Source organism: Thalassophryne amazonica, chromosome 3 (genome assembly GCF_902500255.1).
Source record: "Thalassophryne amazonica chromosome 3, fThaAma1.1, whole genome shotgun sequence".
NCBI lineage: Eukaryota > Metazoa > Chordata > Actinopteri > Batrachoidiformes > Batrachoididae > Thalassophryne > Thalassophryne amazonica.
This window is the reverse complement of record NC_047105.1, coordinates 81,028,989-81,043,814: the sequence shown is the minus strand read 5'-3', so window position 1 is coordinate 81,043,814 and position 14,826 is coordinate 81,028,989. Positions and strand designations below refer to the sequence as shown.

Genomic DNA, 14,826 nt, shown 5'->3' with positions numbered 1-14,826 from the left:
AAGGGATTACTTTTGGAAACATTTGTCAAGCACTACAATACGGAGTTGCATTCACAACTGACACCTAAAAGTTTACTGTACAAGACAGAAGCCTTATATTAACATTGTTCAAAAGTGTCACCAATGTCTCTGGAACAGAGGCATCTGGGTGTGACTATCACACAGTGGAAATGTGTATTGTCAGTTGAATCAGTCTTCCAGGTCTTTTCTGGAAGAAATTGATGCCATGTATTTCAGACTAGGGATGGGTATTGATAAGATTTTATCGATATCAGTGCCATTATTGATTCCGCTTATCATTCTGATTCTTAATCGATTCCCTTATCGATACCTCTTGTGAATTTTCTGTGTACTAAAAGTAGGCTTTACAGGTTTTCTATGTCAACATTTTAAATTGGTCACTGGATCCTTTCAGGATTTTCACAGATCTGGCAACTTGCTTCTGACGGATTGTTTGTTGCTGTGACGCCACTCTGAACTTCACACGGTTGTATACGCTTTTTATTTCTGTTTAGCAGTCTTCTGGTTATTAATTGTATGTATTCTGAACGTTATTTAACAACAGTCCTGTTGTGAATCGGTACCAGTTAGCATTTGCTAGCGGTTAGCATTCGCTAGCTAGGTCGACACCTCCCCTCTCCGTTGTTACTTTTTATAGAGGGTTTTCATGTGACGTATCGGTCACGTCATTTTGTGTCCTGTGGCCATTCTGGATTACGACGCGGTGGCCGCTGTGATTACACTTCGTGCATTTGGCAAACAATTGCAGAAGTTTCAACGTCGGTGTGAAGAAGCCTCACGGCACCGTGTCGCTGTGAGAGATAAGCCGTTAACAGAAATCCACTGCTCCCAGAATTTTATTTTATTCAGCAATAAATGTATATAACAATACATAAAAATACTGCATTGGATAACACAAGTACGCTTCCAATACGGATGCTTATTTACATTGTGGTCCTCGAGCACCGAGTTGCTGATCCACAAGCTGCCCTTCCAGCGCCTGGTGAGAGAAATCGCTCAGGACTTCAAGACGACCTCCGCTTTCAGAGCTCCGCTGTGATGCTCTGCAGGAGGCCGGCGAGGCTGACCTGGTCGGCGGCTTCCTAGTTCACAATATCGCAGTGTGACACGGTCGGCCAGTTCGTTACATTAACACTAAACTCACTATCTGGTATAAGACACGGATCCACTGAACCAACTGCTACACATCTATCACTATAAATAGCTTTATCTCGAGGATTTAAAGCCTCGTAATAACCGGACATTCTCTTCGTTTTTCTATCACGCGTCAGCCTCCTTGTAATCCAGAATGGCGACGGCACCTGTCCTGCAGCAAATCGGTCACGTGATTGAAAACCCTCTATAGCCGTTTCTTTTCTACCCGTTTAATACTTCTGTTCGTTTTTCAGTTGAATTGCTGTGAATATTAAGTAATTTTTACTTATGTGTAAAATCTTAGGAGCGGCTAGCATTTTCGCTAGCGGTTAGCTACAACCCCTGGCAAAAATTATGTAATCACCGGCCTCGGAGGATGTTCATTCAGTTGTTTAATTTTGTAGAAAAAAAAGCAGATCACAGACATGACACAAAACTAAAGTCATTTCAAATGGCAACTTTCTGGCTTTTAAGAAACACTATAAGAAATCAAGAAAAAAAGATTGTGGCAGTCAGTAACGGTTACTTTTTTAGACCAAGCAGAGGAAAAAATATGGAATCACTCAATTCTGAGGAAAAAATTATGGAATCACCCTGTAAATTTTCATCCCCAAAACTAACACCTGCATCATATCAGATCTGCTTGTTAGTCTGCATCTAAAAAGGAGTGAACACACCTTGGAGAGCTGTTGCACCAAGTGGACTGACATGAATCATGGCTCCAACACGAGAGATGTCAATTGAAACAAAGGAGAGGATTATCAAACTCTTAAAAGAGAGTAAATCACGCAATGTTGCAAAAGATGTTGGTTGTTCACAGTCAGCTGTGTCTAAACTCTGGACCAAATACAAACAACATGGGAAGGTTGTTAAAGGCAAACATACTGGTAGACCAAGGAAGACATCAAAGCGTCAAGACAGAAAACTTAAAGCAATATGTCTCAAAAATTGAAAAATGTACAAACAAAACAAATGAGGAACAAATGGGAGGAAACTGGAGTCAACGTCTGTGACCGAACTGTAAGAAACCACCTAAAAGAAATGGGATTTACATACAGAAAAGCTAAACGAAAGGCATCATTAACACCTAACCAGAAAAAAACAAGGTTACAATGGGCTACGGAAAAGCAATTGTGGACTGTGGATGACTGGATGAAAGTCATATTCAGTGATGAATCTCGAATCTGCATTGGGCAAGGTGATGATGCTGGAACTTTTGTTTGGTGCCTTTCCAATGAGATTTATAAAGATGACTGCCTGAAGAGAACATGTAAATTTCCACAGTCATTGATGATATGGGGCTGCATGTCAGGTAAAGGCACTGGGGATATGGTTGTCATTACATCATCAATAAATGCACAAGTTTATGTTGATATTTTGGACAATTGAAAGGATGTTTGGGGATGATGAAATCATTTTTCAAGATGATAATGCATCTTGCCATAGAGCAAAAACTGCAAAAACATTCCTTGCAAAAAGACACATAGGGTCAATGTCATGGCATAGGGTCAATGTCAATGAGCAGATCTGATTTGATGCAGGTGTTAATTTGGGGGATGAAAATTTACAGGGTGATTCCATAATTTTTTCCTCAGAATTGAGTGATTCCATATTTTTTTCCTCTGCTTGGTCTAAAAAAGTAACCGTTACTGACTGCCACAATCTTTTTTTCTTGATGTCTTATAGTGTTTCTTAAAGCCAGAAAGTTGCCATTTGAAAAGTCTTTAGTTTTGTGTCATGTCTGTGATCTGCTTTTTTTCTACAAAATTAAACAACTGAATGAACATCCTCTGAGGCCGGTGATTCCATAATTTTTGCCAGGGGTTGTATTTCTGACCCTTCTCATCATTTTTTCATTTCATTTTTTACACTCCTGTTAGTTAATTAACTGTTTAGTGTATTTTATAGCTGCTGCTTTTTTTTTTTTTTTTACCTGTTTAATACTTCTGTTAGTTTTTCAGTGTAACTGCTGTGAATTTTAATTCATTTATCTGCGTCTGTATGAGCCTTAGGAGTGGTTAGCTTATCCATTATTGGTTAGCTCGTGTTTGCTTGGCTACATTTTTGAATTTCTTAGTGCACAAAGTACACTACTTATTATACTTTACACCCTCCGTAAATCCTGCGTGATGTTGGAAGATAGGGTGGCTCTCTTAGATAGCCGTGTCCGTAAGTTAGAGCAGCTTCTTAGCGCAGTGGAGTTAGATGTTACGGGCACTCCAGATGAGGTTAGTGTTGGGCCGGCTAGCGAGCCCATTAGCATCAGCTTAGAAACGCCGGCTGTGGAGGACGGCTTTCGGACTGTGGCTAGGCAGAGGAAGCCCCGTAGGGCTTGGTGCCCGGTTGTGGCACCCCGATCACACTCGCCAGTGCGAACTGTGAATCAGTTCTCCCCCTTGGATTTGCCAGATGTGAATTCTCTGAGCCCACGAGTGACTTCCACTCCTGTCTCCAGGCCGAAACACCGGACCTTAGTGATAGGGGATTCTATCACCCGCAAAGTCAGGTTACAGACGCCGGCTGACGTTAAATGTATTCCTGGGGCCAGAGCTCCCGACATTGCATCTCATCTTAGGGTGCTGATGCTGCAGAAGGGAAGACAGATGAAGGAACATGACATGAGATATAGTCACATAGTTATTCACGTTGGCACCAATGATATCAGGATGAAGCACTCAGAGGTCACAAAAATGGTCATAGAGAGGACTTGTGACCTTGCCAGAGGGAATTTCAACAAGTTGACATTGTGGCCTGCTTCCGTAGTCGTGTCCATAAAAATCATAGAGGGATATGCTTTCCAAACTTAATACCCATTACTATATTGGATGATGTTGAAATTGAGGATGGCCCAGTGGTTGTTCCAGCAATAGCAAAGATTTCGTGTCTGCTACCTACAACGCGCGTGGAATGTCTTAAACCCAAACCTACTTCTAGGCATCTTATATATGCTACTCTGGAACCACCCCTAAACCCAAACTGTTCAACTGTCAACCCCACTGAGGTCCTTAGACTGGGTCTCATTAACATAAGATCACTGTCCTCAAAATCATTGTTGATCAATGATCTAATTATTGATCATCACTTAGATATGATTGGGCTATGTGAAACCTAGCTTAAACCTACAGCTGTCCTCCCCTTAAATGAGGCCTGCCCACTAGCATATACATTTAGTCACGTCCCTCATGATGCAAAGCAAGGCGGGGGTGTTGCTCTTATTTATAAATCTAGGTTTAGCTTATTAGCTGTTGGGGGTTACAAATATCTCTCATTTGAGCATCTGATTCTCCGCTCTGTTCAGGATATTACACATTGCATCGTAATGTCAACAAAAAGCACAACCTGTTTATTTGATCCTATACCAACAAAACTGTTTAAGGACCTGTGGCCCAGTCTTGGGCCGACTGTGCTGGAAATTATTAATCTTTCTTTAACTTCTGGATCTGTTCCTAAATGTTTCAAATCTGCAGTGATTAAACCATTACTCAAGAAACCTAATCTTGACCCTAGTGTATTGACAAACTATCGGCCGATATCAAATCTATCATTTTTCTCTAAAATTCTGGAAAAAAGTGGTGTCACGGCAGCTCGTAGACTATCTTACTGAGAATAATCTCTTTGAGCCACTGCAGTCTGCTTTTAGAAAATATCATTCCACAGAGACGGCTCTCACTAAAGTGGTGAATGATCTTCTGCTTACAGTGGATTCGGACACCACTACGGTTCTGTTGCTGTTAGATCTCAATGCTGCATTTCATACAGTGGATCATCATATTCTACTTGATAGGCTGGAAAATCATTTTGGGATTACTGGGAGTGCCCTTGTATGGCTGACGTTATACTTGACCAGTCGTTCTCACTGTGTTTTGTACAGTAACACTACCTCTAACCTTAGTGACATGAAATTTGTGGTTCCACAGGGGTCTGTCTTAGACCCCCTGCTTTTCTCCCTTTATATAGCACCCCTTGGGCACATATTGCGGCATTTTGGGATTACCTTTCACTGCTATGCAGATGATACTCAGTTATACATGCCAATAACTGCTGGTAATCTCGTTCACATAAAATCCTTAGAAGATTGCCTTGCAGCAGTGAGAAGTTGGATGTCTAGAAACTTCCTACTTTTAAACTCTGATAAGACTGAAATGATGGTTCTTGGTCCAGTGAGACATCGGCATCAATTTGACCAGTTAACGCTCAGCCTCGGCTCGTGTGTCATACATCACACTGACAAAGTGAGGAACCTTGGGGTCATTTTTGATCCTTCGTTGTCCTTTGGCCTCCACATTAGAAATATTACTAGGACTGCTTTCTTCCACCTGCGAAATATAGCGAAGATTCGTCCCATCCTGTCTATGGCTGATGCTGAGACCGTGATCCATGCATTTATCTCTTCTAGATTGGACTACTGCAATATTCTATTTTCTGGTTTACCGCAGTCTAGCATTAGGGCTCTCCAATTGCTTCAGAATGCTGCAGTCAGACTTTTGACACGGAGCAGAAAGTTCGACCACATTACACCCATTTTGGCATCCCTTCACTGGCTTCCTGTCCCAGTGAGATCAGATTTTAAGGTTCTGCTACTAACCTATAAAATTATTCATGGACTGGCACCCTCCTACCTAGCTGACCTAATTAAACCTTACGTACCGGCCAGGGCTTTACGTTCTCAGGGTGCAAGACTACTTTGTGTCCCTAAGGTGAATAAGAAGTCTGCGGGTCACAGAGCTTTCTCTTATTGTGCCCCTGTTCTGTGGAATGATCTCCCTGCGTCAATAAAACAGTCAGATTCTGTGGAGACTTTCAAGTCCAGACTTAAGACGCACTTATTTTCCCTTTCATATGGCTAGCATAGTGGTACAGTTTTGTTTTACGCTTTTTACTCTTTTAATTCATTTTATTAGTAATTGGAGCGGGCTGCGACCTCAACTTTACCTAAATTCTGGGTCTTTTAGTGAAGTTTAGGGCTAGTGGCCGGTGATCACCTTAGTATTTCTCTGTTTTTCTTGTTGTTTAATGCTGACAAATTATACAGTATTTCTTGTCTTTCTTATGCCTGATTCTGTTTTTTCTCTCTGTTTAAGGTGCAGCTCCATCCAGAGATGGGAGTTGTGTTCGTGTTGGCGATCCTCCTGTCCTGTGCACCGATTGCATTTCTTGTATATTCGTCCGTGAATTGTTCTGTGAATTGTTCTCTAATTTATGTTTTGTAGCATGGCCCAAGCAGAGGGTCACCCCTTTGAGTCTGGTCTGCTTGAGGTTTCTTCCTCAGAGGGAGTTTTTCCTTATCACTGTTGCTCTGGGGGTTGGTAAGGTTAGACCTTACCTGTGTGAAGCGCTTTGAGGCAACTCTGTTGTGATTTGGCGCTATACAAATGAAAATAAATTGAAATTGAAAAATTTAAATCCTTGATCTCTGGACATAAATAAAAATAAACAAAATCTGTAGTTTTTGTTAAAAGCATTTCCTTTGAGACATTTTGGCATGAATGTCTCTCCATACCTCTGAGCTAAGCTCAGCCAGCTGCTGCACATCAGTGTAGGATGTCTCATTTTGGGAGGAAATAAGAGCCATGCAGCGTTTGGAGCTGTGCAAAAAGAACGGAGGACGATTCCCATTTCTTTCTCCCAACAAGACAGGAGTCCCAGTTAGTGACTTTAATCCGCACAAAAGTGACTCATGATTGTCATACTCAGGGATGAAAGTGGTGAGAAAAAAAAAAAAAAAAAAGCTGTAACCCAAAGTTATCCCCCACCACCACCCGCACGAAAATGTTTGAATTCTAGAAGCTCTGAAATGCAGTCTGGGGCTATTCCAGACAATAAACTGCAGTGAGTGCAGCATCCATTTTGGTGAGAAAAAAAACAACTTTCCTTATTCAGATTCATTCCAGTAGTATTCTGCTCTTAGTTGGATGCAGCAGTTTTCTAGCTTGGCAGATAGTTCTGGAGGAAATCACTGAAGAAATTAACAAATTGAAAATATGATTTGACCGAAACAAATTCTCATTAAACTTAAAATAAAACAGGGATGAAGTGGAGGTGTAAGAGTCACTAGGTGTTCACAGGAAACATTTATTTCTATATTTATTTATTTATTTATGTTCATTGTTAGTTGGTTTTATCTTTTCTGTTGTTTTGTTTCTTTAGGTTTGCAGCATTATTAGTTATTATGAGTTATTATTACTATTGTTGTTGTTGCTATTATTATTAATATATTAATAAAAATAAATTTTAAAAATTACAATTTGACTCTTTTAAGACAACAAACGCTGAGCCATTAATTATTATACAGAAAACAAATGCACACAAACGTGCTGGGATGCAAACAGCTTAATGCTAACTTTAACACTGAAAACGCCATAGACATGCTAACGCTTTAGCATCTGTCCTGTTTTTAAGTTATAAAATACATCTATCAACTGTTTCAGAAGACAATAACAGGTCGGTTTAACATAAAAAAGGTAAATATTACTCAACGACATATGCTCTTTAGGGTTTTAGCAGGGAAAAATTCAGATAAAGCGAAATAAAACAATGAACCAACGAAGCAGCAGATCGAAGCACTGCTTCGATCTGCGAATCGCTGTTTCTATTGGTTCAAGGTTCAAAGCAGAGCCGCACTGCAGAAACGGTTGATTACAGACCCGCTGCAGGGTCTGTAATCAATGTAGAGAAATGATCATTTTCCTGACAAACACCCCAGAAAACAACGGCCACTCTGAAGGATCGATAAGGGAATCATTAAGCAAAAAGGCTATTGATGTCGGTGGATCGAATCATTTCTTAATGATACCCGAAAGGAGCGAAGTTCCCGATACCATCCCTATTCCAGACCAAAGATGACAAGGACCATTCAGACTGTTATCAGCAACAAGTCAAAAAAGCTAGGGTTTGTCACAGTATGGGGTTGTGTTGGTGCCCTTGGGAAAGGTATGTATCAGGTCTGTGATGGCATCATTAAGTACTTTGAGATTTTAGCGCAACAACATCTTTTCTAGGGACATCCATGCATTTTTCAAAAAGGCAACACAAAACCACATTCTGCACACATTACAAGCAGAAGGTATGCATACTGAACTGACCTGATGACCCCCATACAGTTGCATATCTCAAGATGCGTTTGCAACAAGAATGAAACAAAATAACGTCAGTACCTGCCGTGAGAAGAAATGGCCCCATTACAAACTGGTAAATACTTTTCAACTTTTTTGAAATGTGTTGCAGGCCTGAAATGTAGGAATGAATGTATATTAACAGATCAAATGTAGTTGATCAGAAAAAAACATGAAATATCTGTCTACAATGAAATAGAAGTCAAAGTAAATGTAAGAATCACTTTTTTGCATTCCTTTTTTCCATTTGCATTTCCCACAGTGTCCCAGCTTTTGATTTTGGGTTATACTGTGAACCACTTGATGATTCAATTTATGAATCATATTTTGCCATTACGTCCGTATTGTTAAAACCCATAAAAGTTCAAAAGTTGGCGCAAGGCTTTTACGAGACTGGAACAAAATCAGCACATCCAAAAGCGGAAGACGATATAACAAATAAATGTACCTTTGTAATTTGTTTGGTTCATAATTTGTAAATTTCAAAAGTTATATTATGCCGTTTATGCTATGCTAAATGGCAGTCACCTCCCTTGGTTTACTACTGAGCCAATTTAAAAATAAGTTAAATATATAAAATACACACATCCATGAAAAGTCTGAATTGAATGTCTACTGCAAAATGGTCACAGTAGATAGAGTATGTGGAATTTCTTTTTTTTCTTTTTTTTTTTTTTTTGAAAGACAAATAATGGGCAAAGCAAGCAGGATTTCAGATATGAACTAAGACATATGTCAAAGCGTTAAAATGAGCTGTTTCAGGCTTATTGTTTTTGTTTGAGCATCACAGTTCACACAACTTTGCAGAGACAGGCAGCAGTTCTTAGCAATGCATTATGGGGAATGTTGTGAAAGCTCTGCGTGACCATACTCAGCATTTTGGCCCCAGCGAGGGATCACAGTCACTGTCACAGTGAATTGTGAGTCAGCAGCAGCCTGCTGTCCCCAGCAGTGTGAAACCCTTCCTCTGTTTTGGCAGCAAACAAAACCAGAGCCAGAGGTTGATGTGTCCCTCACTCACACTGCAACCAAACACCACCATCATCTGTGATCTGTAAAAACCCACCACTTATTTTTGTCGCCCACAGGGGTCCTAACAACGGCATCTACTTTACAACAAATATCAATGGATCATGCAGTGAGTGAGCACAGTATAACGAGGATACATATATGTAACTGCAACCTCACCTTCTAACTTTGCCTGCCTTTTCTTAGATGATAAAGGAATGTTGGAACTACAGAAGACAGTGGACTACGGCATAAGTTTCAAGACTATTGCAAAAAAAGTTTACTCTTTTGTGCTGGGAGAGCGGTTTGTTTTTGCATCGATCCTGACTGGAACAGTAGGTATCTGATTCTCTTTGAATGTCTTTTTGCATCTGTATGTAGGATCTGTATTTGCACTTTCATGCACATTTCTGTTCCTGCTCTTGTTATGCAGTGTATTTTTGCACATCCTACTGTATATTAGCTCACATACTTAAGCCTGGGTCCCACCAAATAATAAGCCATGAATAATGAGCCACGCATGGGTGTGTCAGCAATTATTTGAAGAATGACCCACGTTTTCATCTATTTCGTATCTGCTATGAAGGAGCCTCTATGTGCCTCTCTGTACCCCACATGTGCCAGGGTTAGGGTTAGCAGCCTCTAGTGAGCCACGACCAACCTGTCATTAGAGCCTCGAATGGCTCGCGTCAGCCACACTTAAGGCATGTAGTGCCATGATAGCGCCATGTTGGTGCACGTTTAGGCATGGGTTTGGTCCAAACCTCCAGCCCTCCCACACCTGGTCCCTTTAAAGTGTGGGTTTTCAATTCACAGGTTTACAGCAGCATTTAAAGATGTCACATTTTTTAAATGCAGTCCAAAAATAGACGCTCCAGTACAGACCCATGGTTGTGCGCTGTGCGCCAGGCTGCTGTCCACCTGTAATGCACCAGACCAGCTAGAACCGAATCAAGGATTCCTGGACAGCTGCCTCTGCAGCTCTCTGGCTTTATTTCTTCTGCGGCTTTAAACACACACACCGTGATCCCACTTTTAACTTTATGTTTGTCCAATTAGTTCTGCAAAATCCCTCTCCCTGCTGTTGTCATTCCTGGACAGCCGCCTCTGTGCTCCTTCTCACTGGCTTCCTTTCCATCTGTGGCTTGCTGGCTTTATTTTTTCCCTGGCTTTTAACACAGTCATTTTCACACCGTGATCCCACTTTTAACTTTGTGTTCGTCCGTTAACTTCTGCAAATTCGCTCTTTTGCGCACGGTGCCGCTCTGCATACACAATGAGGTGGTCGCTTTAATTACATACACCTGTGGATCACTTTATATATATGTGTGTGTGTGTAGGTGAAGAGTGAGGAAAGACACCAGGACAACTCTGCAGAAGTTATAGACTTCTGTGGCTGTGATTGAAGAGATTGTGCATAGTGCAAGTTTTGTATCACCACTCCTGCCTTCATAGTGGAGTTGCACAGAATCATTTTCTTTCAATAAAACATCAAATCTACACTCCAATGTGCCTTCTGGCAAATTGTAGCTGAACTTTCAAGTGTTTTTTTTTTTTTTTTTTTATAGAAACCTTCTCTATACCACTTCATCATGAAGCTGTCTAACTGGTGATGCAACACTCAAAACCTGCACTTTGCACAATTTCTTCCAATCACAGCCACAGAAATCTATAACTTCTTCAGGGCTGTCCTGGTGTCTTTCCTCACTCTTCACCTTCTTATACAGTCGCTCAGTTTTTGAGAACTATCTACTCCACACAGATTTACCATAGAGTGCCATACTGTTTGTATTTCTTCATAATTCATGTAAATAATGTCCAAGACATAGTCAGTGTCTTGGGAATGTTCACGTATCCATCCCCTGGCTTGTCCGAAGAAAACTGTATATAAAAGTGATGGTTTACATGTGCTATACTAAAAGGGGCACTTACGTATTCACACCATCATTTTGGCTTTTTGATTTTTAATTAATTTATCAAACTGTAGAGATTTACTTTCACTGTGAGTTTAAAGAGCATGATTTTGGAAATTCTTATATACAAGCCCTGAATTTTTGTTTTGTTTTTTGATGTCCTAATAAAAATCTAACATGTAAAGGGTCAAGGGGGAAAACACTTTTTCACAGCATTGTAAGACTTCTAGGAAGTCTGTAACACCTTTACTGCTAAACTGTCTTAACCATGTGCTTAAAGGAGGCGAGACTCCACCATACTGGAAACAAGCAATAATATCTGTTATACCAAAACCAGGAAAAGACAAAAGGAATGTAATTCATATCAGGCCATCTCTGTCTTGAACATCGATTACAAATTTTTTACTTCAGTAATTGTTATCAGACTATAAAATATCATCCCTGAACTGACTGATACAGACCAGATGGGATTTATTAAAAATAGACATGCACAGGACACATATTGTTGCTACATCATCACCAGAACGGCACCTGCTGATTCAAGCCCAAATCAATTGTAAACACGGCGGAAGTCGAGCTGTTTTCGGACTTTTTTTTTTTTTTTAAGTCCAGTCTGAAAGTGTTTCTGAAGTGGCTGTGGGGGACACAGCATTTATGGTTTAGAGCCTTATTTAGATGACAATAAACTTTGGAGGAAAACCTGTCTGACACCAGTGATGATATTGGCGATTTTGGCATGGGTGGAGTTGATAAACTTTTTTTTTGCCAGTTCTTTGATCGTAATTAACTGACAAAAAAAATAGTTTTACTATCTGAAATTAGAAAAAAGTGATGAGAAAGTGTGGACTTTATTTTTATTTAATTTTATTTTTTCTTAGAAATTATGTGAATGGTAATGAATGAATTTATTCAGCACACACCGTCCAAAACAACAAAAAACTTACAACGGAGAAAGAAAATGGATTAACAGTGCATCCATGTGCCTGAAAGGGTACAGGCATAAGCAAAGCTTATTAATGCCTACCTCTTTAACCAAAAATAAAATGATCTAGTCCAAAGGGGGTGGGGGGGGGGAGTAATTAAAAACAATCTATTCCCACTCCCATTTTCAACCACTTCAAAGTCTTCAGTTTAAAGGACACAATCCGAATTACCGATTTACAAATTTACATTTAGAATTGGCAACACACAAAACTCATCCTTCTTCAGCAGATACATATCTTGAAAACATCATGTTTTTATATTGCTTTTTAAACTGATTGATATTTGGACATCGTTTCAGTTCATCTGTCAGGTTATTCCATATTCTAGGGCCACACATGGAGACATAGAAACCTTTCCTGGTTGTCCGAGCGCCAGCAATTTTAAAATGATACAAGCCCCGGAAATTATATTTCCCCTCTCTCTCAGTAAAAAATTCAATTCAATTCTAAGGGGCACTTGTTTATTTTTCACTTTGTACATTAATTGAACAATCTTGAACAAAATCATATCGTATAGTTTTAATATTTGAGGTTTAATGAACAATGGGTTGGTGTGGTCACAACCTGCATTATGAAACAATTTCAAATCTGAAAAATGACACAAGGGATTGAAAATATCAGCTGTTTTTAAAATAAATATTGTTTTCCTTATTGAATACGTTATTATTAAATATTAAAACCATTCACACAGGTAAATATATAGTCTTCTTACCTGTCCGTTTCAGTGAGATCATCTTTAAACTTATCCACCTTTACAAAACCATATCTGAAAAATAATTTAATTCCTTCTGTCCTGGTTGAAGAAAACGCCATTTGTTGCCACTTTGGTACCAGGTTCCAGCACCAGCTGTAATCAGTTGTCTGTGTTGTTAACGAGCGGCTCTGCGGTGCAAGAAAACGACTCTGAGCGCCTCATAATGTCTCAGTATGCATTATCCCATGACCCAGAAAACATTAAAATAATCTGAAGATCCTCAGTTTTGTCTCACAGTGGTGTGGAGCAGCCAGAGACTCCGTGCAAGTGTGCGCTCATCAATGTAAGTGTTCCACCTGCCATTCTGCCGGCGCAAAGTAACCGTTATGACACCTAAAACATGGTGCAGCTCCAACCTGAACCATGTGGCTGTCAGTAGCCTGTAAAAATCCATAAATTAATGGGACAATTAAGATAATGGTTCCAGAGCTGACATGACTTCCTCCTCCTTGTCCAGTGTTGGCACGCCGGGAAGTTCCTGGTTTTTAGTGTTGCGCAGTTCAAAATCTGAATATTTATCTCTTCAAGAACTGTGCACCAGGAAAGGATAAATTTCAAACTGTTGTTTAATTTTAGTCTTAAATATTAATGAAAACATGATATTACGTGACACCTACACTTTAAATCAGTCAGTAAATATTTGACCATGTTAACTATTATTTATATTGATCAAAAGGTAATCACAACATCCGTTGTATCCAACATATGACACAGTAAATAACAAAATGCTGGCTTTCTTAGTTTTGGAGTTATTGTGTCTGAAATAATGTCAACTAGCATGTTGCCCATGGGGATCCACGGGCTCTAGATTGGGTAGTGTTTATAAAAAAGGTAGCTGACATTTTTAAAGGGTGGTAATAAATTAAGCAAAGCTTGTGTAATGAGTTGGAATGTTTTTAGAACCTTAGACCTAAACAATTTTAGAAGAGGAACCCAGCCCTTTTTTATTTCCTGTTAATTATGTAATTTTTTTATGTTAATTTACTGTCTTAATGTATTTATAAATTGTTTAGGTTCTTGTTATAATATACACACTATTATTGTTATTATTCTTTTATTTTTACCTCTATTTTGTCATTTGATTTTTTTTTATGGACCATAATGGAAATAAGTGTTTTCACTTTCTTGTGCCATCCATATATTTTTAACATATTTACAAATATAGTGTGTGCTTACATTGAACTTGCTAAATAAAATCACTCACCGCACTCAAGCTTTTAATATAATGATTTACTGCCTCCTGCTGGAATGGCGTGTGAGTCCATAATGTTGTTTGCCACACCCATTGTTCAGCATTGTTAGCTAATATCCATAGCTTCTCCAAAAATATTTGTTCTATCACCGTTCCATTTTGGCAGTGTTCATCCTCATCCCAAATGCCAAATGTCAACTCTTCACAGTTTGTGATCGAAGTTATACGCACGCATAACTGCTGACAGCAGGTGCTTTTAATTTGACACAAAAAGGACAGTGGCTGAAGACATGAAAACCACTACAGTTTTCACTCATGGTACCAACATGAGACTTAACTCATTCATGGTAAGAACAACATAACACTTAACTAACCTGACTAAACCAACTGAACTACAAAAACACAGTAAATCAACAACACTAACAACAGTGTTAAAGTAACATAAACCACAATAACATTTAAAACCTGAAAACCCTGTTTACTGGTTAGCTAAAATTGGTAATTTGTCCAAAAATATTTGTCCTATCTACTTTCTGTTTTCACAACATTCATCCTATAAGCACACCAAAAGCCAAATGTCGGCTCAACTTTCAGCAGGACAGTGTCCCTAAGCACACAGCCAAGGTATTAAAGGATGGCTTCAGGACAACTCTGAGAATGTCCTTGAGTGGCCCAGCCAGAGCCCAGACCTGAATCCAATTGAACTTCT

The 14,826-nt window shown here is 39.5% G+C and overlaps 1 protein-coding gene across 3 annotated transcripts in view; it reads left to right on the top strand.

Moving 5' to 3' along the window:
* LOC117507149 (sortilin-like) overlaps positions 1-14,826 on the top strand; it is a 115,183-nt gene that overhangs the window by 82,301 nt on the left and 18,056 nt on the right. For all 3 annotated transcript variants that reach the window (XM_034166947.1, XM_034166946.1, XM_034166945.1), the window contains 2 exons: positions 9,356-9,405; positions 9,483-9,610. In XM_034166947.1, the coding sequence (XP_034022838.1) occupies positions 9,356-9,405; positions 9,483-9,610 (178 nt within the window). The remainder of the gene's footprint in view (positions 1-9,355; positions 9,406-9,482; positions 9,611-14,826) is intronic.